Source organism: Hyperoodon ampullatus (assembly GCF_949752795.1).
Source record: "Hyperoodon ampullatus genome assembly, chromosome: 9".
In the NCBI taxonomy this organism is placed as follows: Eukaryota; Metazoa; Chordata; class Mammalia; order Artiodactyla; family Ziphiidae; genus Hyperoodon; species Hyperoodon ampullatus.
In genome coordinates this window covers 100,602,617-100,627,221 of record NC_136922.1, presented here as the reverse complement: position 1 = coordinate 100,627,221, position 24,605 = coordinate 100,602,617, and the positions used below count along the sequence as shown (strand labels likewise).

The 24,605-nt window shown below is 38.0% G+C and overlaps 1 protein-coding gene across 1 annotated transcript in view; it reads right to left on the bottom strand.

Moving 5' to 3' along the window:
- Positions 1 to 24,605, bottom strand: part of CNTNAP2 (contactin associated protein 2) — a gene marked incomplete at both ends in the record, with an annotated part of 2,063,650 nt that overhangs the window by 715,040 nt on the left and 1,324,005 nt on the right. The window contains one exon of the mRNA XM_079711872.1: positions 17,679 to 17,798. Coding sequence (XP_079567998.1) covers positions 17,679 to 17,798 — 120 coding nt within the window. The remainder of the gene's footprint in view (positions 1 to 17,678; positions 17,799 to 24,605) is intronic.

The window sequence follows — 24,605 nt, the reverse complement described above, 5'->3', positions numbered from 1 at the left end:
CTGATTTGTAAGAATATTTCAGAATTGATTTTTTTCTGCATATTTACTAAAGATATTAGTATTCATAAATAACTTCAGCTATAGTTGATTTTAATTTAAAGGTCACAAGATAAGTGTTTTCCAAGCTTAGTAAAGGTAAAGAGTGGAAGAGTTACACTTGTGTTGGAAACAATAATTTTATGATATAAAGAAGTGATTTCTTTTGTAATTTTGTCAAAGGAAAGTTGAGATCTGTATGCTTATAAAATTTCCATGATTTTTATATTTTAGGAATAACTTATACACTAAATATTTTCCCACTATGACACAGGAAATTGATATCCCCTTTAAAGCAAGATTATTATCATGTAGTAACATCTTCAATAGATTTGCAGTCTATTAAAACACCATGATATAGGAATGCTGAAAAAGAAAGCCTTAACACATGGACCACTTTTGGACACTGTTTTCTTATTTTCTTTACTATGCTTCCATGAAAGGAAGAGCAATCAATATGAATAAGACCATGTCTATAAAGCTGAAGACAAGTTGAACTGGCACCAAAAATTCATTTTAATGACACTGCAACAGAGTCAGATGCTCAATGGGGCCATAACAGTCCATCCAAATGTTTTCATAAGGTTTCTGCCCAGGGCTTGAAACGGGAGAAAGAAAATATCCCTGGCTTTAACAATAAATCTCCTCTAAATGCAACTTCTAATTTCCTTTTTATGTAGCAAAAAACTATTAACCAAAAATATCTGAACAAGTTGTAATTACTGACGACCAAAACTGTATCGTGCAGATAGGCAACATAATGATAAAATCCCAGCATCCACAGAAGTTTCTGAGCAAGCTGGGTTCTTACTCACCCTTAATTATACACAGACCCTCATAATGTGTGGCCACATGGAGGAAGTAGTCAAATGTTATATGGGAGTCAGAGTATTTTACTTTCAAATAGGAATGGAGATTAGGATTTCAAATATTAAAAATGAATACTGTAAAGGGGGATACTGAATCTTTCAGTAAGTAGAATCTAGAATTTTCAAAGGGAAGATAGAACTCAGAGAGAGTAGAGGTGGTGGAAATATGATCAATAATAGATTATTTTCTTCCCAGAGTAAATATTCTATTGCATAATGTGTTCCTTTATATTTTGTTTCCATATAATATTTAATTTGATTTTTTTCTCTGATCTCATCTTCCTCTAGTGTTTGTCTATGGAATGAGATAACTAGGAAGAAACAACCTGGTATAAAGTAGATGTTGAAGCAAAAATAAGAGTAATTAGTAATAGAAACAGGGCTTGCCAGCTCTCAAACAAACAAAAACTTCACATGGGAAGGCCTTTAAAAATCTCTTGGGCTATTGTTTTCTGTATACATAGGCAGAAATGACAGCATTTGAAAATGCTCTGTTTGAAAATATCTTCTTCATATTTTGATTCCTCTTGCTATTCTCTTTGAAATGGAAATACTACTGGGAGAGGTAACATATTACAGTAATATGTTAACGTCATATCAGATCTCTTTTCTCCTATCCAAGGGAGAACTTTTGGAGAAGGCTGTGAAAATACAGACACCAGAAAGAAGAAAGGAACAAAACAAAATGTAAAGGAAAATGGTGTCCACATTGGCCTGGAACTGCAGTTACTAACCAGCAAGAGTGATCCAGGAGTATGATTAGCAGACACAGGAACATCACTGATGATAACTATTACCAGGACAAAATGCTGTGCTTTACAGCAATTAACCAACTTACTAACAATGTTAAAGTAACCATCTTTTGCAAATGTTTTCCAAATTTACAACTTATGTTGACAAACTTCCTTTCACAAATACTTGGTAGGCAACCTGGATAGTTATTCAATTCATAAGTTTTGTGGTCTGTAGCTTACCTTTAAAATACATCCACAAGGACAGTCTGATATAATTACATGTATATTAGTTATTTTATACCCAAGAGTTGGCACAGGATTGCTCTAAGCAAAAACACACAGTCTGTGGGTTGTTGGCTAGTATTTCAAGAAAAAACAAGCTTTCAGAAGTGGATACAAGTGTACACATTGCATTTATCACCACTCAAGACCTCATGTTTTGTTAATTAGCATAAATTAATTTAATTTTAGTTACAATTTGGAGGATGGGTTTTTATTGGTGAGATTACTGATGTTCACCTAAATCGGCTAAAATATTTAAAGATTCCCCCTGACTCTTGCAACAAAAGGATAAAGAAATATAGGGAGCCCTTTACCTTTTGCTTTTCATAGGTGATTTATGGCTAGGTTCTTTTTCATCCATTGAATTAGAGGATTCTGGTTGCCTGATCCCACTTATAAAGTAAACTCAATCCTGCTTCTAGAATGTTTTCATATTTGCTATAGGAGAAGCATCCACACAAGGAGTAGTTGGAAAAACTAAAGGGACAGAGAGCTTGGATTTTCAAATTTACAGAACAGGTTGTATAGGCAACTTTTGAGCCTACTGCTAATAAACATTTGCCTTCTAACTGTAGGTGAGGCAGACTTTTGTATCACACATGTTTCTTATACAGTACTGAGATTGATGGAGAAGTTACTCAGACCTATTCATCTATCTCTAACTAATGGTGGCTACTTATATCTACTAAAAAGCCAGAGTGGCATAGGTCTGTTTGGAACAGTGCATTTATTAGTGCCAACTATATACCAGACACTGCTGAATTTAGGAGCGAACAAGACGGACATCCTAGCTCACAGCCTAGATTCTAGTTAATCAGAAATTAGGAATAGGGGAAGAAAAACTTTAAATAATAATAGTAATAATAATTTATATTATTTTAGTTATAAGAACCAAGGGTTTATAGAATGTTTCAATCTATTAAAAAGGAAAAAGTGTAAATTTATGCCACTAAAAGATATGGAAGCCTCTCATTCTCTAACTGCTGGTCTAATTCAAACCTCATTCTTTACCTAAACAGCTTTTTGTGAATTCTGTTATAGATGCACCCATGGATGATAAGAGGTTTAAACACTCATTAGCTGTTTGGAAATTTTTAAAACCTGTTTGTGTCTCAGTTCACATGTCTTCAAAATTGGAATACTAATTTTGTATTGTATTACAAATACAATACAAAGGGAGGAATAGATGGACTACTACTACAGATGAAAGCATCTGTAGTAGTTATGGTGAAGAACAGATGGAATACTACTACAGATGAAAGCATCTATCACATTACCTTATAGAGAGTCACCAATAAACACTTTAAGAATGATGACATCCTTTAAACGAAAAGAGAAATATTAACTGATATGAAAATTTGAAAATTTTAATGAATTTTAAAAATACATGTTTTGAAAAACTATTGGTTCTATGGTATTAAACCAGGGGATTAAAAATGAATAAGAGACTTCCTGGTTAGGATGTTGAGTAAACACTGGCATTTAACTTCTCCCGCCTGAAAGTCCACTAAAGCTAGAATATATTTATGTACCCATGTACATTCATAAATATATATGATAAATATATAGACATATTCAAACCAGGACACTATTGAGAGTAAAAGGGAGAGCTGTTTATAATTATATGAGGGCAAAAGAAGTAAAATGGGACTATACTGGGCATACAGGACATATGGCCACTCTAACCAAGAGTGAAGTTCAAGGTCAACAAGACCCTCTCACTTTTTTTTTTTTTTTGGTATTTTTTTCCCCACTGCATAGCAAGCAGAACTTCCCCAACCAGGGATCAAACTTGTGTCCCCTGCAGTGGAATTGCAGAGTCTTAACCACTGCACCACCAGGGAAATCCAAGACCCTCTCATTCTTAATAATAAACACATAGCTAATAATTATTAGGAATCTGAGGGAAGCTGAGGAGATTAGAGGACAAAAAAATGAGGAAAATTAACAGAATAAAGGAACTTAGAAACTGAGGGAAAGGAAAAAATGTTATTATCCTTGAGAGACAAGAAAAGATTTTGCATATATGAATTAATAATAGTATGCTATTAAAATGGAACTTTTGAAGAACAAAAGGGAGCTCTTTGATTTAAAACCAGGATGAAAAGTCATTCTAGGAGGAAGGAGAAAACAGAGAAATCAGAAGAGACAAAATCATGAATAGAAAAATAAAAAGAAATTTGAGGAGGAGCCAGTGTGAAAGTGAGCACCTACCAAACAGATGAAAACAGACCTATTCTAAGGCATGGTGTGAAATGTCAGAACATTGGGGAGTAAAAGAGTGTTCTTCTAATTTCTAGGGAGAAGGATCAAGAAACTATCAGAGAATGTGCTATGCCCAAATGAGGGAGTGAATTAAAATGAAGAAGACACGGGAAATAGGAAGCATGAGTTCCAACATAGGGGCAATGAGGAAATTGTAGGGTGAATAAACACTGGTGTGGTGAAGGGAGATTTCATGATGATGGGATGCCCCAGATATAGAGAGCAAGCAGTTTGGACTGGAGCAAGAGGAAACACTGGCAAAATGTCCACTATTATTTTACAGTCTTTTAAATACTGAGAACAGAATATGTCGGATTCTACTCTGTACTCGCCACAACAGTGCGCTAAGAAACTTCCTATTCTCACGTGCCTGTCCTGCTGCCTGGATCAGCTACGGTATCAAGTAACCTCTCAAAAGCATGCTGCCTTGTCTTAGCCCTGAAACCTGGAGATACACCAAGTGAGCTCAGAAGCAGAAGGGGGCAAATATGGTTCCAGTGAAAAGAAAATAGAATATATGCACATAAATCAAAAAGGAAAAATAACAGTAATGATGATAATGATGAGGATCTAGCAAGTTCCTGAATAGTCTCATTTTTAATGCTGATTTTGTTCAAAAATATGAGTAGAAACAGGATATGAGATTAATGATTATGTGAGGGGAGGTCAGCCCTACTGACCTCCTCTGTACATAAATACAACAAAGAGATTTTTGAGAAATTCATCCACAGGTATACTTTTTTTTGTTGTTGTTGTTGTTGTTGTTGCTGTACGTGGGCCTCTCACTGTTGCGGCGTCTCCTGTTGCGGAGCACAGGCTCCGGACGCGCAGGCTCAGCGGCCATGGCCCACGGGCCCAGCCGCCCCGCGGCACGTGGGATCCTCCCAGACCGGGGCACGAACGCACGTCCCCTGCATCGGCAGGCGGACTCTCAACCACTGCGCCACCAGGGAAGCCCCACAGGTATACTTTTATTCAAAGTTATTTTCTCACTCATCATAAATGAGACAAGTGCTGTTATATGGCACTCACTTGCGTTGGGCATTGATGAGCTCTGCTTCTACTTTAAGTCTGTCCCAGAAATAGGACTCCAATATTTGCCAGTTTAGAAAACATGTCGTATTGGTACAGTTTATTATTTAACTTTCTTGGTTGCATCAATTAGACCAAGAGAAAAGATAAAAGGAGAGATTAGGGCTTCCCTGGTGGCGCAGTGGTTGAGAGTCCGCCTGCCGATGCAGGGGACGTGCGTTCGTGCCCCGGTCTGGGGGGATCCCACATGCCGCGGAGCGGCTGGGCCCGTGAGCCATGGCCGCTGAGCCTGCGTGTCCGGAGCCTGTGCTCCACAACAGGAGACGCCACAACAGTGAGAGGCCCACGTACAGCAAAAAAAAAAAAAAAAAAAAAAAAGAGAGAGATTAGCTGCTATATGAGATACTCCTGCTAAAATTGCCAGGAATCTTCTGAAATGGAAATTGACTTACTCAGAAGGAATGAAAGGTGACCCAGCAAACTGAAAAACCTAGGGTTTGGAAAGATAGATGCTCAGGCATAGTGGCTTTAAGTTTAGCCAGAAGGGAGGAATTCCTAGTGAATAAGTGTGAGGTTGTTCTTGTACTTTGTGCTGACTTAACTGGATTTCCCAAGGTTTTGTTTGTTTTTTGGTTTTTTTTTCCACCTGCCTGCTGCACAAGCTGATTTTTATGGACTAGACAAGAGTTTCAGCCCCCAAATGACAGAGGAAACCAAACAACAGTCCCTAACCATAGACAATGTGAAGCCATTCTCAGTTTTTGAGCAGGGAAATCGCACAACAGAGGCAGTGCTTTTTAAAGCACTAAAAGGGCAGTGTGTTTAAAATATTGTTTAGGCAGGTGTGTAAAAATGTTTGAAGGTGGGCGTATTTGCATCTGGGGTACCATTTTGGAGGCTCCATATGTGATGGAGCTGCCTGTTCTAGATCTAAGGCCATCTTGATTTTACTTGGGGTCTGCCTTCCCTTGCTTGGTTCTGTCTGCTGCATGGGCCTCACCAGACCTCTTACAGCTTTCCTCTCCTTTTCTTGATTTAAAGTTCGAAAACCACCTGAGAACTTTTTGTCATATTAACCTATCACTGTGACTGGCACACAATGAAGAGATTTAAAAGAAAGCCTGGCAGGTAGAAGTCATCTGAGGAACAAGAGTGTGAATCTGAAAGGGAGTCTTGGGTGGTGGGTAATCAGTTACAGAGAAGAGCTCTCCTTTCAGGCTGTGTTTGATCAGCGAGTTGGTTCCTAGATTTTCAACTGGAGCTGTATGAACAGAATTGAATTCAAAGATTTATACTGATTGTGAGGAACTGAAACAGCTAGCGCGTGAAGTGGGAGTTGCTACGTGATTACAAAGGTTTATAACAAAGACAGCTTGTGAGAAGTCGACAAAGAGGAGATGATGTGAAAGAAGACAGAGGAGAGCTATTCTATGTGCAGGTTAATGACAGAGGAGGCAAACTAGGTTAGGAGAAAGAAAGAGGAGGGCGAATGCCTTTGATGAGAAAACATACAAATGAGTCGGGGGGGAGAAAATGGAAGAAGCCACTGTTTTGAGGTTTATGATTTAGAATGTGAACACATGAGAGAGAGACAGTGTATGACACACAGGAACACAAAGGGGTAGAAGCATAGCGGTGCCTGGCCTGTGAATATTAATAAGCTCTCACAGAGAAGAGGAGAGCTGTGTGTCCTCATTTCTATCTGGTTTCCTTGCAAAAAGAGAATGAGGTGCCACAATCATATTAAATATTACCAATGATACCTAATACAATTCCATTCAATCTTGTTACCTTCTCAAACCAGATTTTGCTAGGTTCAGTTTAAGATTTTACACTGAAAAAGTAACTAGATATTGGGAATAGAATTTAAATTAACCTTCAAGTCTGGCTCAAACCCTAAGGGATAATTAACCTAGGTACACAAGAAATATGCGTTATCCTATAAAAGCTCTCAGAAATTGGTATTCGACAAAATGCCTATAGCTGAATTAAGACCTAAAATTGATAACAATTGCTTAGTGGTTTATAAACTGATTTCATTTAAAATGTGTTCTCTGATAAAACACCCCCAAGGCATCAGGGGAACAATGAAGAAGTAAATAATTTATGGCAAAAGTGCTGTCCAAACCACAGATAATGAATTAGAGTTGTGTAAGGAAGTTTTGATGATAATGAAAACATATAAATAAGAGATGCTCATCTCAGAAATCATATTTAAAATAAGACTACAGAATCCAAAATGAGGAGTACCATTTGTATGGACACATATGGCCATTCGGATGAATAACACACACAAGGGCACTCACACACATATAGGCATGTATGTGCACACATGTGCACACACACACTATGAACACTGGCTCTGGATCACTCAAGCCTCTCTAAGAAGTCAATCTCCATAACCCACTAGATGTGTAAGTTAGGACTTGATTTCTGTGAGCTTTACTTTCCTCACCCCAAAACTGGAATTAGAGTAATATTACATACCCCGTGGGGTTGTTGTGAATTATTAGATGAGTTAATGTGTGTGATCTGCTTAGAACAGTGCCTGGCATTTAGTTTGCCCTCAATACTATATATATAGCTACAAGCATAAAATACAAAATCTTTATCACATTTCCTAACACGTTAGTAATTGTTATCTCTAGCTGGTAAGCAAGTTTTATTTTTGCTTATCTATATTTCCAAAATTTCCTATTTTGAACAATATGTTAAAAACCATAAGACAAATAATAAATAATAAAGCTTAATTTTTTACAAACTAAATGTGGCATTGTTACTCAAAAGGTAAGGCTATATGCAGCTGGAATTATGAGTAGTATACAGAGACACAGAGGTAGGTGTGGGAAGAAGAATAAAAAGTATTCCTCCAGTATTCCCGACCCCTAGTGTACACCCCCTGATCCCATTCCTTGAATGTGGGTGGGACAGGTATATACAATAGGATGTCACTCTGTGATTAGGTTGCTCTATACGGCAAAGGTGAAGAGATTTTGCAGGTGTCAGTAAGGTCCCCACTTGACTTGAGTTAATCTAACAGGTAGTTTTACTGGGTGGATATTAGGCATGACCTAATCAGGTGGGCTCTTGAGAGAGAGTCTAGAGGTCAGAGATCCTCCTACTGCCACACCATGAGAAGGACGCAGATCTGGGACCTTGGGAACATCCTCTAGGAGCTGAGGGCAAGCCACAGCCAACAGCCAACAAGAAAATGGGACCCTCACTCTTAAAACCTCAAGAAATTGAATTCCATCGACAACCTGAATAAACATGGAAGAGGATCTCAAGCCTCAGATGAGATCACAGCCCTGCTGATCCCTCATTTCAGCTCGTGGGACCCTGAGCAGTTGACCCAGCTAACCTCTGCCAGCGTCCTGACCCATGGAAACTGTGAGATAATAAATTGGTGTTATTGAAAGCTGCTAAGAAAATGAATATGACAGAGAAGGAACTGCTTTGCTTTGCTGGGGGGCTGGCGGGAGGTGATGGCAGCAGGAGTGGGGGGCAGGTTCATGATTCCATTAGAGCTTAAGCATCCACCCCAGCAGCCCATTTCCACCCTCCACCCCCCACTGTGCTACGGAAACTCCTGAGAGGCATAACGATAAATAAAATGATATTACTGAGTGCAAGTGCTTAAGAACTTGAGTAACAAGCTCTCTATAAATATTAGATTAAAAAGACATGAACAGCTTTTACCATTATAGAGAATAATAGAATTTGATCAGCTAAATCCCAGGGCTTTATAAAGCACAAATTATGTAAACAAGCTTGATGGCTTTTTGATAAAACTACAAAAGTAGTGCTAGCAAGAATGCAGGAGGTGTTCCTTATTTGGACTTTAAACTTCACACCGTATAGTACAGATGTTTACTTAAATTTTTAAAAATTAAATATGAATGCAAAGACAGTTATAAAGATGAATTCGAGGATAGAATATTAAGGAAAACATTGTTTTTGATTCAGGGATAAGCAGTAATTTTCCAAGGATAATAGCTGGATCTAGCTTCATTTACTATTGTTATTATCACTGGGCAGAGAGAACTAAATGAAGCTTTAAATATAAAAGTTCAATGTTTCTAGAAGATGTTGGTAAGCATCTTAAGGAAACAGAAATAAACTGAAATGTGAGAAAAATGTACAAAGAGATCAATATTAGAAATATATGATAGTATATACTCATTAAAATTATATTTATACCAAATTTTCAGAGAGGTGATAAAAATTGAGAAGGAAGGTGAGGAGAACAATGACCACATTTTATAATGTGCCCTAAGATCTAAAAAAGGAAACCAGGCTTTGACTTGCACAGAATGATGAATTCTCCTACAAAAGATTCAATGAATATATTCTCTCCTCAATGTCAACTGAGCACTTGAGACGCTGTCATTTAGGGCACCCCCTAATTTCCAAGTGATGAAGCACTGAACTGCAGATAGTCAAAAGGAGAATTGCATAGTAGAAGAACTGCTTTTTGATAAAAAATGAACAGTGCCCATTTATGTCAAATGTGGCCAAGAAATGAGTAAATTCAAGCTTGTTTGAGGCAAGAGGATTTTGCTTCTCAATTATTTGAATAGTGATATTTTTCTTTCATGTTCCAGGGCAATAATAGAATTTTTTTTTTTTAAGAATAGAAGGCAGTGTAGAGATCAACTCATTCCAATTCCTCCTCTATTTATAAGGAAACTGAGACAGAGATTAATTGTTTAAAGTCTTCAGGGAATCTGTATAGTATCTGCCCACAGCACAGCTCCAACACGCTGAGTTACAGACACTGAAGGCAACATAGAGTCCCACCTTTTTCTGATCTGTCCCTGCTCTTCCGTACTCCCTCACATGGGGCTACTCAAGGCAGAAACTTGGGAATCATTTTCAACTCCAATCACCAGCCACAGTCTGGTCAACTCAACTTTCTAAATATCCATCAAATCAACCCTCTCCTTTACCTGTCAGCCACCACCTTGAATCTCAACTTTAACTCCTGTATTACAACAGAGGCTTTCTGACTTGTTTCCCTATCTTATGTATGGGTCTCCTTTGGAAAACCCTATTCCCAGCTGCGAAAGCCATGCTTTAAAAATACAGTATCATCAACTGCTTGCCAAGTTTCAACTGCTTTGCATCCCATATAAAGCATGTTACGAGTTGATTTATTTTTGTTATTGAACCAAACTTGGGTCCACTCACTGAACGTGTAGCGAAGCCACTCTACTGACACTGGGCTGTAGTGAAGGAAAGTACAGAGTTTATTGCAAGGCACCAAGAAAGGAGTATGGGCAGCTCATGTTCAAAATACCTGAACTTCTCGATGGCTTTCAGGTAACAGTTTTGAAAGGCAACATTATGGGTGTGAGTTGTAGGGTGCCTGATCAGCTCCTGCACAATTCTCTGATTGGTTGATAGTGAGGTAACAGGGTCATGTTTCAGGAATCTCAATGATCAACCTTTTGGTTCCAACCTGTCTGGGGTCTACATACTGGTGGTCAGCATGTAGTTAAGTTCTTCCATCTTGCGGGGGGGTTAGTATCTGCAAAATAATTCAAGGATATGGCTCAGGATATTATCCATAGCCCTTGAGGAAGAACTAAATGTTTTTGACTTTGTTTCATGGCTAAACTATTATTATTTTGTCTTGCTTGACTATTTTCCTTTGTTTCTGCACTTTCTCATTTTCTCACTTCTCTGATTAAATTTGCTCTTTGGAACTCGGGGAAGGAATAGGAGGCTAAAGCTTTTTTTTTTTTTACAAATAAGAGGTGGGGGGCATGGAGGTGGGGGGAGTCTGAACCCAGGAAGGTCCCACTGGGTCCTGCTCATTCATTATATACATTTGCACTGATTCAAAATCACTCTCCATCCTCCCAGTCTTTTTCTCATTCTTTATGACCCAAGCAGTCAATTCGACATCCATAAGGATGACCCATTTGTCCCTAAAATTCTCTTAGACACTTTTCTTCAACTTACTTATACATTCTCCTACATATAGAATATTTCATCACTAGAAATCTGACCTATCTACTGATTTCCTAGGAGCTCATTTCACAGGTGCCTTTTCCCAGTTTACATCATCCCCTAAGTGATATTATCATTTCTCATATATTTATATGCTAACAATTAGGACATTTATGTCTCTAACCCAAACATCCTTTTGGGGCTTGTCCAACTGCAAAATTTGCATCTCAATTGAGATGGCATATAGCACTTCATATTTAAATAGGTCAAAACTGAATTCTTGAAATTCCTCTAAATCTGTTCTTTCCTTAATTTCCCACATCTGCCATACGGCACTGTAATTCATCCAGTTATTTAATCCATATATTCAGGAGTTATTCTTTTTGTTGTTGTTGTTAAATGTTTTGCTCTTTTTAATATTTATTTTTTAAAATTTATTTTATTATTTAGTTATTTATTTTTGGCTGTGTTGGGTCTTCACTGCTGCACGTGAGCTTTCTCTAGTTGCGGCAAGTGGGGGTTACTCTTTCTTGTGGTGCGTGGGCTTCTCATTGTGGTGGCTTCTCTTGTTGTGGAGCACAGGCTCTAGGCACGCAGGCTGCAGTAGTTGTGGCACGTGAGCTCAGTAGTTGTGGCTCGCAGGCTCTAGAGCTCATGCTCAGTAGTTGTGGCGCATGGGCTTAGTTGCTCCATGGCATGTGGGATGTTCCTGGACCAGGGCTTGAACCCGTGTCCCCTGCATTGGCAGGCAGATTCTTAACCACTGTGCCACCAGGAAGCCCCAGGAGTTATTCTTCACAACTGTCTTTAACCATCCTTCTCCTATCTGTCACCAATCCTGACAATGCTTCCTTCAAAGTACACCTGAAATTCATCTCTTATTCATCACTTAAACTATCACCACTCTAGTCCAGAGGAGCTTCTTTCCTTCCCTGGACTTTTACAATAGCCTCAGAACTGGTCCCAGTGCTTTCAGTCTGTCACTCATGGTACTCCAAGTGGTAGTTTTAATTGAGACCCTCTCATTCTCCTGTTTAAAAACTTTCCATAGATTCCCACCCACTACACTGAAATATAATTGAAAAAGTAAAAACCAGATTTTTTTCCTGCACCACCACCTGGCCCCTGCCCATCTCCCCACTTCATTTTGGGCCTCCCTATAGGCTCATTATGCTTCAGCCACTGGGGTTTCAGTTCCTTGGAAGGAAATGATCTCTTTCACTCTTTGGGGTATAATTTTTCAGGGCTCATTCCCCTTCCTCACCTTTTTGAGTGCCTTGTCTCCTTTCATATGCTAGATTTTGGCTAAAATGTTGCTTCCTAGGGAGGTTTTTTAAAAAACCCTCTATCCAAAATAAACCATTCCTCACAATTCCATTATTTTTCTCTACAGAAAAATTACTTATTTGTTTACTTTTTTAGTGCTTGTTTTTATTCTGGGTTGTGAATACCATGAAGGCATTTATTATATCCATTTGTTCTCACATGGCACAGTTCCTGGCACACAGTGAATACAGAAATGAAAAAACCTAGAAAAAGGATCCTAGAGGGATGCTTAAATATTCTGTTCTTTTTTCCTTTCACAAAGTCTATGAAGAAATTCACATTTTGGGGGTTTGTGTGTGTGTGTGTGTGTGTGTACATTACATTTTTAATTAAAATTTTTCTTTTAGATAATGTAAATTTTACATGCAGTTTAAGAAATAATACAGAGACCATCTCACACTGGTCAGAATGGCCATCATTGAAAAATCTATAAATAACAAATGCTGCAGAGGGTGTGGAGAATAGGGTACCCTCCTACATTGTTGGTGGCAATGTAAATTGGTGCAACCACTCTGGAGAACAGAATGGAGGTTCCTCAAAAAACTAAAAATGGAATTGTCACATGATCCAGCAATTGCATTCCTGGGCATATATCCAGAGAAAAACATGGTTCGAAAGGATACATGCATCCCAATGTTCACTGCAGCGTTGTTTACACTAGCCAAGACATGGAAGCAACCTAAATGTCCATTGACAGATGAATGGATAAAGAAGATGTGGTACATATATACAATGGAATATTAGTCATTAAAAAGAATGAAATAATGCCATTTGCAACAACATAGATGGACCTGGAGATGGTCATCCTAAGTCAGTCAGACAGAGAAAGACAAATACCATATGATATCACTTATATGCATAATTTTAAAAAATGATACAAATGAACTTATTTACAAAACAGAAACAGACTCACAGACTTAGAGAACGAACTTATGGTTACCAGGGTGGAAGGGTGGGGGGAGGAATAGATTGGGAGTTTGGGATTGACAGGTACACATTGCTGTATTTAAAATAGATAACCAAAAAGGACCTACTGTATAGCAGCACAGGGAACACTACTCAATATTCTGTAATAACCCAAATGGGAAAAGAATTTGAAAAAGAATAGATATCAATACAAGTATATGTATAACTGAGTCACTTTGCTGTACACCTGAAACTAACACAACGTTGTTAATCAACTACACCCCAATATAAAATAAAAATTAAAAATAAAAGAGGAAAGGTTTTGATCGATGAAAGAGTTTACAATGGTCATTTGGTGGTGAAGGGTATATTGAAGATGAGGAAGAGCTTCATGGAGGAGTTTAGGATTCAAGAAAACTCTTGAGAGATAAGTATTTTATAGAGAGTTTCAGGAGAGAATATTGTACATAGGGAGACTGTCATGAAATTTAGTGTAAAACAAGCCAAACTGAATTTAGGGAATGATGGAAACTCTACTCTGATTGGAGCATGGGATGGCCATAAGGAAGCAGGGTAGAAAAAAGACAGTGCTAGAAAGTTTGTATTAAATGTGAAGGAAGTTGAATGCTAAGTTGAGGCCCATTCCCATTATTCAGTAGTTGGGATGGAGCACAGTGGTCATATGATCACAGTGGTGTGTTAGGAGCATTCATCTAGCAGCCTGCTGACACGTGGCATGGAGGCGGGGGCAGTAGGAAAATATTGGAGTTGAAGGGACTGCTGGAGGAGGTCATGGAGAGAATGTGACTGCCAGCTGACCCTTAAGCAGAACCCTGGCAACCGGAGGCTCCTCACCCCTCCCCTGTCCTTGGAATGTACATCCCACCTACTATTCCCAGGCTAGCAGCCCTTTCAGGGAGTAAATCCTTGCGAGAGGTAGGTGTTGAGACCATCTGGACTGAATATGTCACTGAACCTGTCAACGCCTCGATATAAACTTTTAAGATCCTGTGGGTTGGGTGCAGAAATCTACTCCTATTGTGTTGCCCAAGACAAGCCTTGTAAGTAAGTTCCCTTGCTTATTAAACCTTCACCTACCAATCTAGAGGGTCTGCCTCCTTCTCAGTCTCTCCTTGCCTTCCACGTATGGGGTCCAGTTTCAGATTTCACTTGGGGAACTCCCAAGGTTGTAAACCAACAGGGGCCAGTGGGACATTACTAGAATAACCTAAACCCAACAATTGAGGGTCTGAATCAGGATGGTGGTTTGAGGAATGGAAAGAATAATGATTTGCAAGAGGCATTGGGAAGGAGAAATTGAGAATTTAACAGTATCTGAGACGCCAAGAGATATATGCTGACAGTTTGGACTGAATCCAACAGTAAAATACTCTAGCAGGGACAAACTTCAAGTCTTCCCTGTGATTCAACAGAAAAGGAAATAAGGATAAGATGAGGAACAACTTACTTATTTGATAATGTTAAACAAACATAAAACTTGGAGATATTAGTGAACAGTGATGCTGTAATGATTATTTGGAGGAAGTTCTTTTCTAAAAGTCAGAGGAGACCACCTTCTTCTTGCCAGGCCCTAAAGTAATTAACTGTGCTTTCATTCTGTTTTATTTTTTAATTAGTAAGTGAATTTAAAGTTTAGTATTCCAAAGAATAATTATAAATCAGAAGTGATTTCCAACAGAATGATTTTTCATTTCTACCCAAATTTACATCAGATATTACCTGCCAGTAAAGTTTCTCCAGTGTCAAGAAATCAAAATCAAGACTCATATTTTCACTATGTCTGAACAAGTGAAAAACTCTCCCTCATCTTAGTAAGAAGAAGGAAAAAGAGATTGATCACTGCCAAGACATTGTTTCTTCCCCAGAGAAGATATTTTGCTCCCATTTTAAAAATATGTGATGTATTCAACAGTGATAAACACTCAATTACATCTGGGTCACTAAGAAGTGGGACAGCTCTATTCTTTAATACAAATGTTGTGAATTAAGGTGCATATACAATTTCTCATGACCACAGAGTGATATCTCAAGATTCATAGACTATCTCATGCTGTCACTCCCTCCTCTTCTTCAACATGTATTTCTTGGAAAAGCAACAACCCAAGCCAAGCTCTACGGTGCCATGTTTTCCTAATGGGTCAAATTCATGTTCTTTCCAGATGAAGGAAGGGTTAATGGGTTGCAAAAGGCCAAAGAGTACCTGATGGCCTTCAAGGGTCCCTGAAACACTGGTGTTCATAACTACCTTGACAATAGAAAAAAAATCTTCTAACTGCAGAAATCATGCTGTTCTTTTCACCACTTAGACTGAATCTAGAGTATTAGGTCAAACTAAAGTCATACTCTTTAAAGGAGGTATTGATGAAGAGGAGATCTGTGTTTCCACATAAGGCCTTCAATTCACAGAAAAGTGATCTCTCCCCCCCCAAAAAAGGAAAAAATCCTCTTCCATTTTGTGTGTTCTTCATATGAGGATCATATATACATTATGGTTTTGTTTAGTTTTCTAGTTCTTTTCTGAAAAGGCATATAGGAAAGTAACTAAAGTAACTGCTTAATTGTCCAAGCCCATTCAGGATGCCCTGATTTCCCTTAAGGTTAATAGTTGACAATAGTTTTGAGAAATCAACATCAAGAGTCTTTTGGATTAAGTCTAGTTCTCATGGATTCTACTTTAGTTGAAGTAAGATTAGAATGAAGGTAAAGAAGAAAGTACCTGAGCGCACTGACAAGTCCAACAAGCAATGAACTCTTAGGTCAAGCTTTCTGGTAAGTGAATTATTTCTCTGGGGCACGCTTAGAGTCTTGACATGGGGGGAAATTTGGGGACAGTAGCTCTCACTTTACCATTTTCTCTATCCACCTTCCACACTATACCCACGTCCTCATCATTCTCCCTTCCGTTCTGTGCCATGTGTGTCTTCCTGATGTTGCTGAGTTCTCCACAGGGGTCTGCTTGTCTACAGCACTGTTTAGGGCTCTTAGTTCTAGGCGCACAATCCTATTTGCACTTCACACCTACTGAGTCAGTCTCCTGAGATGGAGCCAACAGGTTTGTATAGGAAGACAAAACTCCATGTTTCTGAAGAATAGCTGGATTTAAGAACCATTGGCCTCAAGCATATTGGAATTTGAATTTTGCCTGAATAATATAAGCGAGTTATTTAACTCTCTAACTTCTTTAAAAAATAATTATACCTTACTCCTGGCAACCTTTTCTGAAAGTTTATTATGTGTCAGACAATATGCTAAGAACCATATGTAGATTATCTTATTTCATTCACACAATAATGTTATGAGGTAGATATTATTATTAATCAATTTCAAAGAAAAACATACCAAGGCTTATTGAAGTTAATACAGTTAATAAGTTGCTCAAGGTTATATATCTGGTGATTAACAGAGCCAGAATATAAACCCAGGTTATCTGAATAAAGCAGTTATTGTGGTACCCGATACATGGTTAACCATCCATGCAGCAATCATCATCAGTAGCATCATATAATCACATTATCCTTATCATCGTATGCCTCAGGAGTTCATATCACATGCTGATCCTCTCCTGGAGCTAGTAAACAGGGCTCGCCCCACACACTTCTCCAGATTTTTGGAGGGCAAGATGCTACCAAGTGTCTGATGGAAGATGTGCTCTTATCTTACGGATCTGTACATCTTACATATGACTGTGGGAACCCACAATCCCATTTCATAGCCCTGAAATTTAATATGGAAGTGAAAAAAAACTAGGCTCTCTTCCCCAGAAAAATTACATGAAAGTGGCAGGTAAGTTTTGCTAGTGCCAGAATGGGCTTGCAGTACCCAGAACGGCTCCTTGCATAACCATGGCAAGCAGAGGAAGGTTTGGCGTGACCTCTGAGCTTCCTTTCACGTGGGCAGTGTGGATGGTTTGAGAGGTGATACTAACCTTCCCCAGTCTAGGTTCTTGTGGAGGATGCTTCATGGGCTAGTTCTTTCTGTGGACTTCAACCTTGCAGTTTTACTTTCTAGTTTTTCCTCTACGTGCTGATTTTTCAAAACACTAATTAGTAACCGTTCAAATCAGAAGGTAGACTTTTTTTGAAAACCTAGCATTGAAATACATTTCATCATTTAGCCTAACAAAGCCAGCAATATTTAGCTTATTACACATTATGATAAGAATACAGCACAGAAGAAACAAACTTTAGTGGTGCTAATTATTCTCAACATACAGAAAAGCAATCTTCATGAAACATAAATATGGCATAGTTACCTGTCATGTTGCAGTAAACTTTCAGAGGCCCCAGAGGTCCACTGCCATCAGGATCTATCCAGTAGTAATTTGATGTCTGGCCTAGGTGTTTGTAGGCTTCACAGGAAGGCTCATAGATGGCTGGAACGAAACATCCTACATGAGCACAGCACCCAAAAAATGTCTCTCCAAATAAATGCCCCAGTAACAGATCAAATGCTATCAAACCACTGTTTAGGAGAGTATCCTCTTGTTAGAAAGAGCACGCTTTTCTCTACATTTAAACTCATAATCTGATTTTTAGTCTATAAGCATTGGTTCTGACCTAACAAACAAAGATAGTAAGTTCCTGCTATGGCTTTAGTTGGGGAAAGGTCTAAAACAATCAATAAATTGTTAAACAAATGTAATGTTTGTTTCACAGGTGCTCATGATCATTGAAAACTAATTTATACTTATTTATAGATATCATCTCCTTACTGTAAGGGACTTTACTGAAAGGCCATGAATATTGGCTGTACTGTTGGGCTATCAGCTAAGAGATCAGAGAAAATCTCTCTCTCTCTCTCTCTCTCTCTCTCTCTCTCTCTCTTCTTTCTCTCTCTCTCTCTCTCTCTCTCTCTCTTTCTTTCTCTCTCTCTCTCATGCACACACACACAGGGGCACTTTTTTTTTTTTGCATATTTAGTATAAATCTCCCACAAATACCACGTGATTTCTAATCTTCCTTTATTTCAGGAAAATGGAAAGATATGTCTCTGTTTCATTTTATTTGTTACAGGTGTGCTTTAATTACATCAAATCTAGTTTTTGTAGAAAACTGACATTTATGTAATTTGATTGTAGGTTCTTTTTCATCATTTTCCTTTTTGTTCCCATTCTCCTAACACATTTTCTTTTCTCACAGAGACTGCAGCTGTCTTCAGAAGTGCAAAATGGACATTTACATATCTCCTTTATAGCTAGAACTTCTAAAACACTATTGTGAAAACTTTTTTTTAATAGCTCTGCATTGACATATACGATGAATTTGACAGACCTCTTTACAAAACTAAGGACTATTTCTGGTAAAAATCTATCTATCTGATAAGCAGAGTCTTTTGGTAAAGTGCCCTTGAATTCAATACTCCTAGCATCTGTCCTTAGCTAAGCTATGAAGTAGGAGGTCTGATTCTGGGACCTCCCTTTTCTACTTTCCTCTCCCATGTTCTCTGTGCTTCCCTTTGGCTTTCCATGGTTTCCTCTTCCCAAGGATGCTAGACTTTAAATTCTATCTCATTTCAACAAACACAACACAGGAGACTAAAACAGTTCATAAACTCTTTGATTTACTCAAGGCTTGCTTCTCACTTCCTTCCTTCCTTCCTTCTGCAAATAGTTATTGAGCCCATATGATGTGCTGAGCAGTAGGTTAGGCAACACAAGCACAGCTGTGAACAACACAGATTGGCGACCTTTGGAGTAGGGACTGTTCACTCAGTACTCGTGCATTGCTCATGCAAGAAGTGCTGTCAGAAGAGGATGTGGCTAGAAAGTTAAGCACAGCCCATACACCGTTTGTCTGAGTGTAATTATTAATATGCCACTTTCAATCTCCCAGTTGTCTTATTTGGATAATAAACTATGGTCGCTCTAATTCTGAATGCCATACCAAATGAAATAATGCAATAAAAGACTGAAGAAATATTTTTAAACTTTCAGCAGAAAGATGCCATAATTTGACGTAGGTTTTAGAAAGAAAGTTCCTTGTAGCAAATCAATAGCTCTTAGAGAAGTGAGTAACGAGAGCATGTTGGTTGTAACTGCTACAGCAACAGGCCTATAGGCCTATTGAAAGACGGCCAGAGGTATAGAAGATTATGAGAAAGGATAAAGCAAACAAGGCAGGATAAAGTAGATGGGATTTAAGATCAACAGAACATGGAGACTAGGTGGGTGGATGTAGTTAGGAAGCAACAAAGATGACTTAAACTCAGTCTCTGAAAAAAACCAACTGCCTTATTAATTTTTGACAATCCTTCTTCAGATTATTACAATTTTTGTGTACAGTTCAAAATCACCCAGAACGTCAGGTTCAAATTCTTAGGTTTTCCAATTGTCCCTTCAGCCAGTCTACCATTAAAAACTTTCACCTTTGTTTTGTAATATTTAATAATCATTCTCTTTCCCCACTGCCAGCACCCCAGTCATTTTCCTTATCATCTGGTATCTGATTTACAACAATCAACCTATTAATTGATTGTTCTACCCAAATATCTCTTCACTTCCCACCCAATTATGCTTTTTTATGCAATATCCCAAAACATTACTTTCATTATGTTTAAAAAATGTGTAGTGGCTCTTCAGCATCTCTGATTGTATATCCCAGATCACCATCTAAGCATGCAAGACCTTCCATAGTCCTTACAGATCTCTTTTGGTTTTAGCAACTCGCCAGTATCAACCTTGCTCTCTGCTCAGGTGAATCTGACACAGGAACTTGTTTAACTCATGCTCACCCTTTCTGGGGTTGCCTCCTCTACTTGTGGTTTTCTACAGGCCTCTTTCTCAATCCGTAAAACTTCTCAGTCAGAGCTAACTATGAAGGCAGAAGTGGTAAGAAACAGGGTTCCTGTCAAACAGATCTGAGTTTAAATTCTGACTCCACGAAGTACGATTTATATAACATTGACAAAGATACCTAAGCTCATTCAGCCTTGTCTGGGGAATAGGTATCACAGGTATAGTAGTTAATAGGTGGACTGTTTATCGTTAATATAATTATTATTATTTAGGCACCACTGACATTCCTCCTTTCTTAAGGAGACCTTCCCTAATAAATACGTCCAGCTTTCTGTATAGTCCAGGGCATACATTGCTCGTCTCACATACTGTAATACTAGTCAATTTAGGACTTGATTGACCGCTGTTAATTAAACCATATAGGAAATTTTTATTTCCTAACAAGATTGTGAATTGTCGTGAGGGCAGGGTGTAGAAAACGTATTTTTCTTTTCTACTCTATATTGATCTAACATGGTAGATGTTTAAGAAAAGCTGTCAGAATGAAACTTAAAATGTGCCTACCCTTCATCCTGTTCTGATTTTGATAAATGATTAGTCGGCTCACTAGGAGAAGTATATGTAAATGAAAGCACAATTGGATGATAGTAAGTATAGGTAACTACTGCATTTCTAAGTAAGCATATAAGCATTTTAAAGAGGTCTTTGGACTTTAACCCAAGTAATTAAGAGTAGAGTTGAAAGCACGTGGATGAGGGAAATCTGGGTAAGCAAGAAGCTCTTTCTTTTTCTTCAAAGTGTGACAACTATTCTGCTTGTCTTTAACCTATAACAGGTTTATTAGCTGCTTCTGCCTCATCAACACAAATGGAAAACCAAAACTTTAGTCCAAACTTTATCATGTGTGAAAAATCACCTGGAGAGCTTGTGAAGACAGGGATTCCTGGGTCTCACCCCAAAGATTCTGACTCAGTAGAGAATCTGCAGTTCTAACAAGCTCTCAAGTGATGCTGATGCTGCTGGTCCTGACTACATGTTAGAAGCATGGCTCTAGTCTTGAAAAAAAAAGGTAACTCAAGAAAGGTGGACTAATTCTTTATTTATATTTTAGTATAAATAGGAAAAATAGGTCACTGAAAGGCAATACAGTACAATTGTAAACATTGGGTTGGCCAAAAATTTTGTTCTGTTTTAAGTAAAAATAAAAGACACATTTTTCATTTTCACGAAGAACTTTATGGAAAAACACATTGACTAACCAAATGAACTTTTTGGCCAATCCAATAACATAAGGCTAGAATGCCATCTCACTTCACTCAGAATAATAAAAATGGAATGAGATACAAAACTCTAAATAAAAATACATGTTGAAAGAAATATACTTGGATGAATGCACAGAAAAATATTTGGAAAGGAATACACTCAAACAGTAACTGTGGTTATCTTTGAGTAGTAAGATTAAGGATGATTTAAAACTTCATACTTCTCTGTGTTTTCCACATTACTTTATAACATGCATAAGTTATGTTATCATTAAAAATACACTTGCAAAATACATGTCTGGAGTAAAGGCACTGAGGTAAAATGGCAAGAACAGCTGTACATAGTAAAATTGCATTAGTTTTATAACTGAATTAGGAATTAAAGAGATTTTTGTTCAAATCTCCTTTCTGTCATTTACTACCTGGAAACTCCCCTTAACTTTCAGTTTTCTCAACTGTAAAATGAAGACAATAATACCTCTTCCACCAAGTTATTGTGAAGATTAAATGAAATCACACACTTTGTAAACTAAAAAGCATTAAGCGTATGGAAATTTTAATGCACAGAAGGAGCTAACCGAAGTATTTAGCCTGCATGCCTCAGCCAGTTAACTCTGTACCCAGCGGAGTCCTAGCTGGGCTGCACAATTTGTGCATATCAAGCCCCAGGGAGTTGACAGGGCAGAAGGGGCTAAGCAAGCAGCCACTGAAGAAAGAGAAGGATCTGTGCCATTGTCAATAATCGAGCTTTTCTAGTAGACTGCTGGAGAACAGAAAGGCAATTGGGCTGATGGCAAAATAAATAGACTCATCAAGTCCATTGATTTACTGGAAAAGTAATTTTTCTCTGTTGCAACTCCTAGTCCCAAATAAAAGGTCTTATATTATTCCACATATTCTTAAATAAATCTCAGATATTCAAAAATATTATGAATGAACACATCAGACTGAATTTCATAGCATGTAAAAATCCAGAAAGTGACAAATCCTAAGTATCTTATTAATTTTCATTAAATATTGAATGTTGTCTGTGTGACATCATATTGGGTACAATGGAAAATGACAAAGTACTATTGTATTAGTTTCACCGGGCTGCTGTAACAAATAACCAAATACTTAGCAGGTTGAAACAAATGTATTATCTCACAGTTCTAGAGGTCAGATGTTCGAAGTGGGTTTCACTGAGCTAAATTCAAAGTGTGGGTAGGGCTGTGCTCCTTCTGAAAACTCTAGGGGGGAAATCCACTTTCTTGCCTTTTCCAGCTTCCAGAATCCACCTGTATTCCTTGGCTCATTTTCCTATTTCTTCATCTTCGAAGCCAGATGTGGCTGGTGGAGTCTCTCTCACACTCCGCTCTGATTCTCTGCTTGCCTTGTCACCTCTCTGTATTTTAAGGAGCTCTGACTGCATCAAGCTCACCCAGATAATCTGGGATAGTCTCTTCACGAGAAGGTCCTTAACTTAACCATAGTCTCTTTTGCCATATAAACCAATATATTCACAGGTTCCATGGCTTAGGATATAGACACGTTTGGTGGGGAGAGGATTATTCTGCTTATCGCAACTATATATAAATAATATGATTGCTCTATTTAAAGAACAAATATTATTAAGCACCTAATGTACTCCCAGTGTTGTTGACTAATGAAAGATGCCAACTCATCGGCAGAGAGAAAATCAAAGGGTTTAAAAGCAAAGATGTGAAACAGGCCTAATGTGCTGGGAAATAAAGCATCACTTAAGGAATATTTAGGGTAAGAACAGAGTATAAAGAAGGAGCTACCCCCAAGGAAAAGGATAACTCTCAGTACTTTGAATTGTCACAGAAAAACAGAATGGAAATCAGCTAGGGGAAGTGGTAATACATTTAGTGAGCAGATTTGGGTGACTTTTTAAATATTTCAGGGTGGTGGTACTTGTAGAAACCAGATTATAAGAAAAGGAACTAGCTGGTGGAATGGGGTGGATGTTGACCACACTATTGTAGGAGTTTGAACCATGAAAGGAAAAAATAGAAAAAAAACTGATAGAGATTGCTAAGTACAAGTGAGGGAATTTTTGTTAGGATATGTGAGACAGTTATCTTTATTGTTTTTAATGGGGTAATTTCTGATTATAAAAGGAATTTATAGGGGAATTCCCTAGTGGTCCAGTGGTTAAGACTCTGCGCGTCCAATGCAGGGGGTGCGCGTTCAATCCCTGGTTGGGGAACTAAGATCCCACATATCTCACGGTCAAAAAAAGAAAAAAGAAAGCATCTATACTCCTTGTATTAATTCTGAAAAAGTAACCAAAAAAAAAAAAAAGAAGAAGAAAAAAAAGAATCTCCTGTTTCCCTAGCTCCAGAAGTAAATTTGGGGAGTTTGCATTTCATTCTTTTGGAATGCGAGGCCCCTCTCCTCTTTTCTAGACCTCTTTCAAGGGTATGAGAAGTTAATGTAAATAGTCAGAATCCAGGATACCTAATAGCCAGGTTTTATTAGCTGTTATCAGGGACTTGTTACTCCCCTCACTGTCTGCCACCAGGAAATAAGCTGTAAATCTGACGGTCAATTTTTAGAGTCTTGAGAATGTAATAACAACTTTGCCCGTTAATGCATCTTTACCAGCACTGGTTAGACTGATTTAAAACAAAATAAAAAGAAAAAAATAGTTTCTTACTTGGCCAAAAAAAAGCTTTTATTATTGTTTGATTTGTATTTTTTGATTGGAAAATTTATTTTCACATATACATTGGAGAGTTTTTAAAACTGTTTTGTGAGGTATGTAGTTATGCCTTTTGCCCATTTATTTATCGTCAGCATTTTTCCATTGACTTAAATTGGCTATGATAAAATCAAAACTAAAATCTGTGTTCCATCATATTTGTCTTCCTTGTTTTTTGCCTTACACCTTGAATATGTAGCTTTTGATGTATAATATTTTATGTTATCAACTCTATTAAGATTTCCCCTTTAAAAATTGTTATCACAGCTCCTAAGTGTATAATATTATCTTCCATTTATGACAATAAAGGCCTTAACTAGCATGCTAAGGTGTTTGTATTTACTCTGTAACCATAGGCTAAAATAAGGTAGTAACATCATCAATTTTGTGTTTAAGAAGTATCTCCTGGCAACTGTGTGGACAATAGGTTAGGAAAGTTAATAACAACTAGGAGACCATTGCAAGGGGACATGGAAG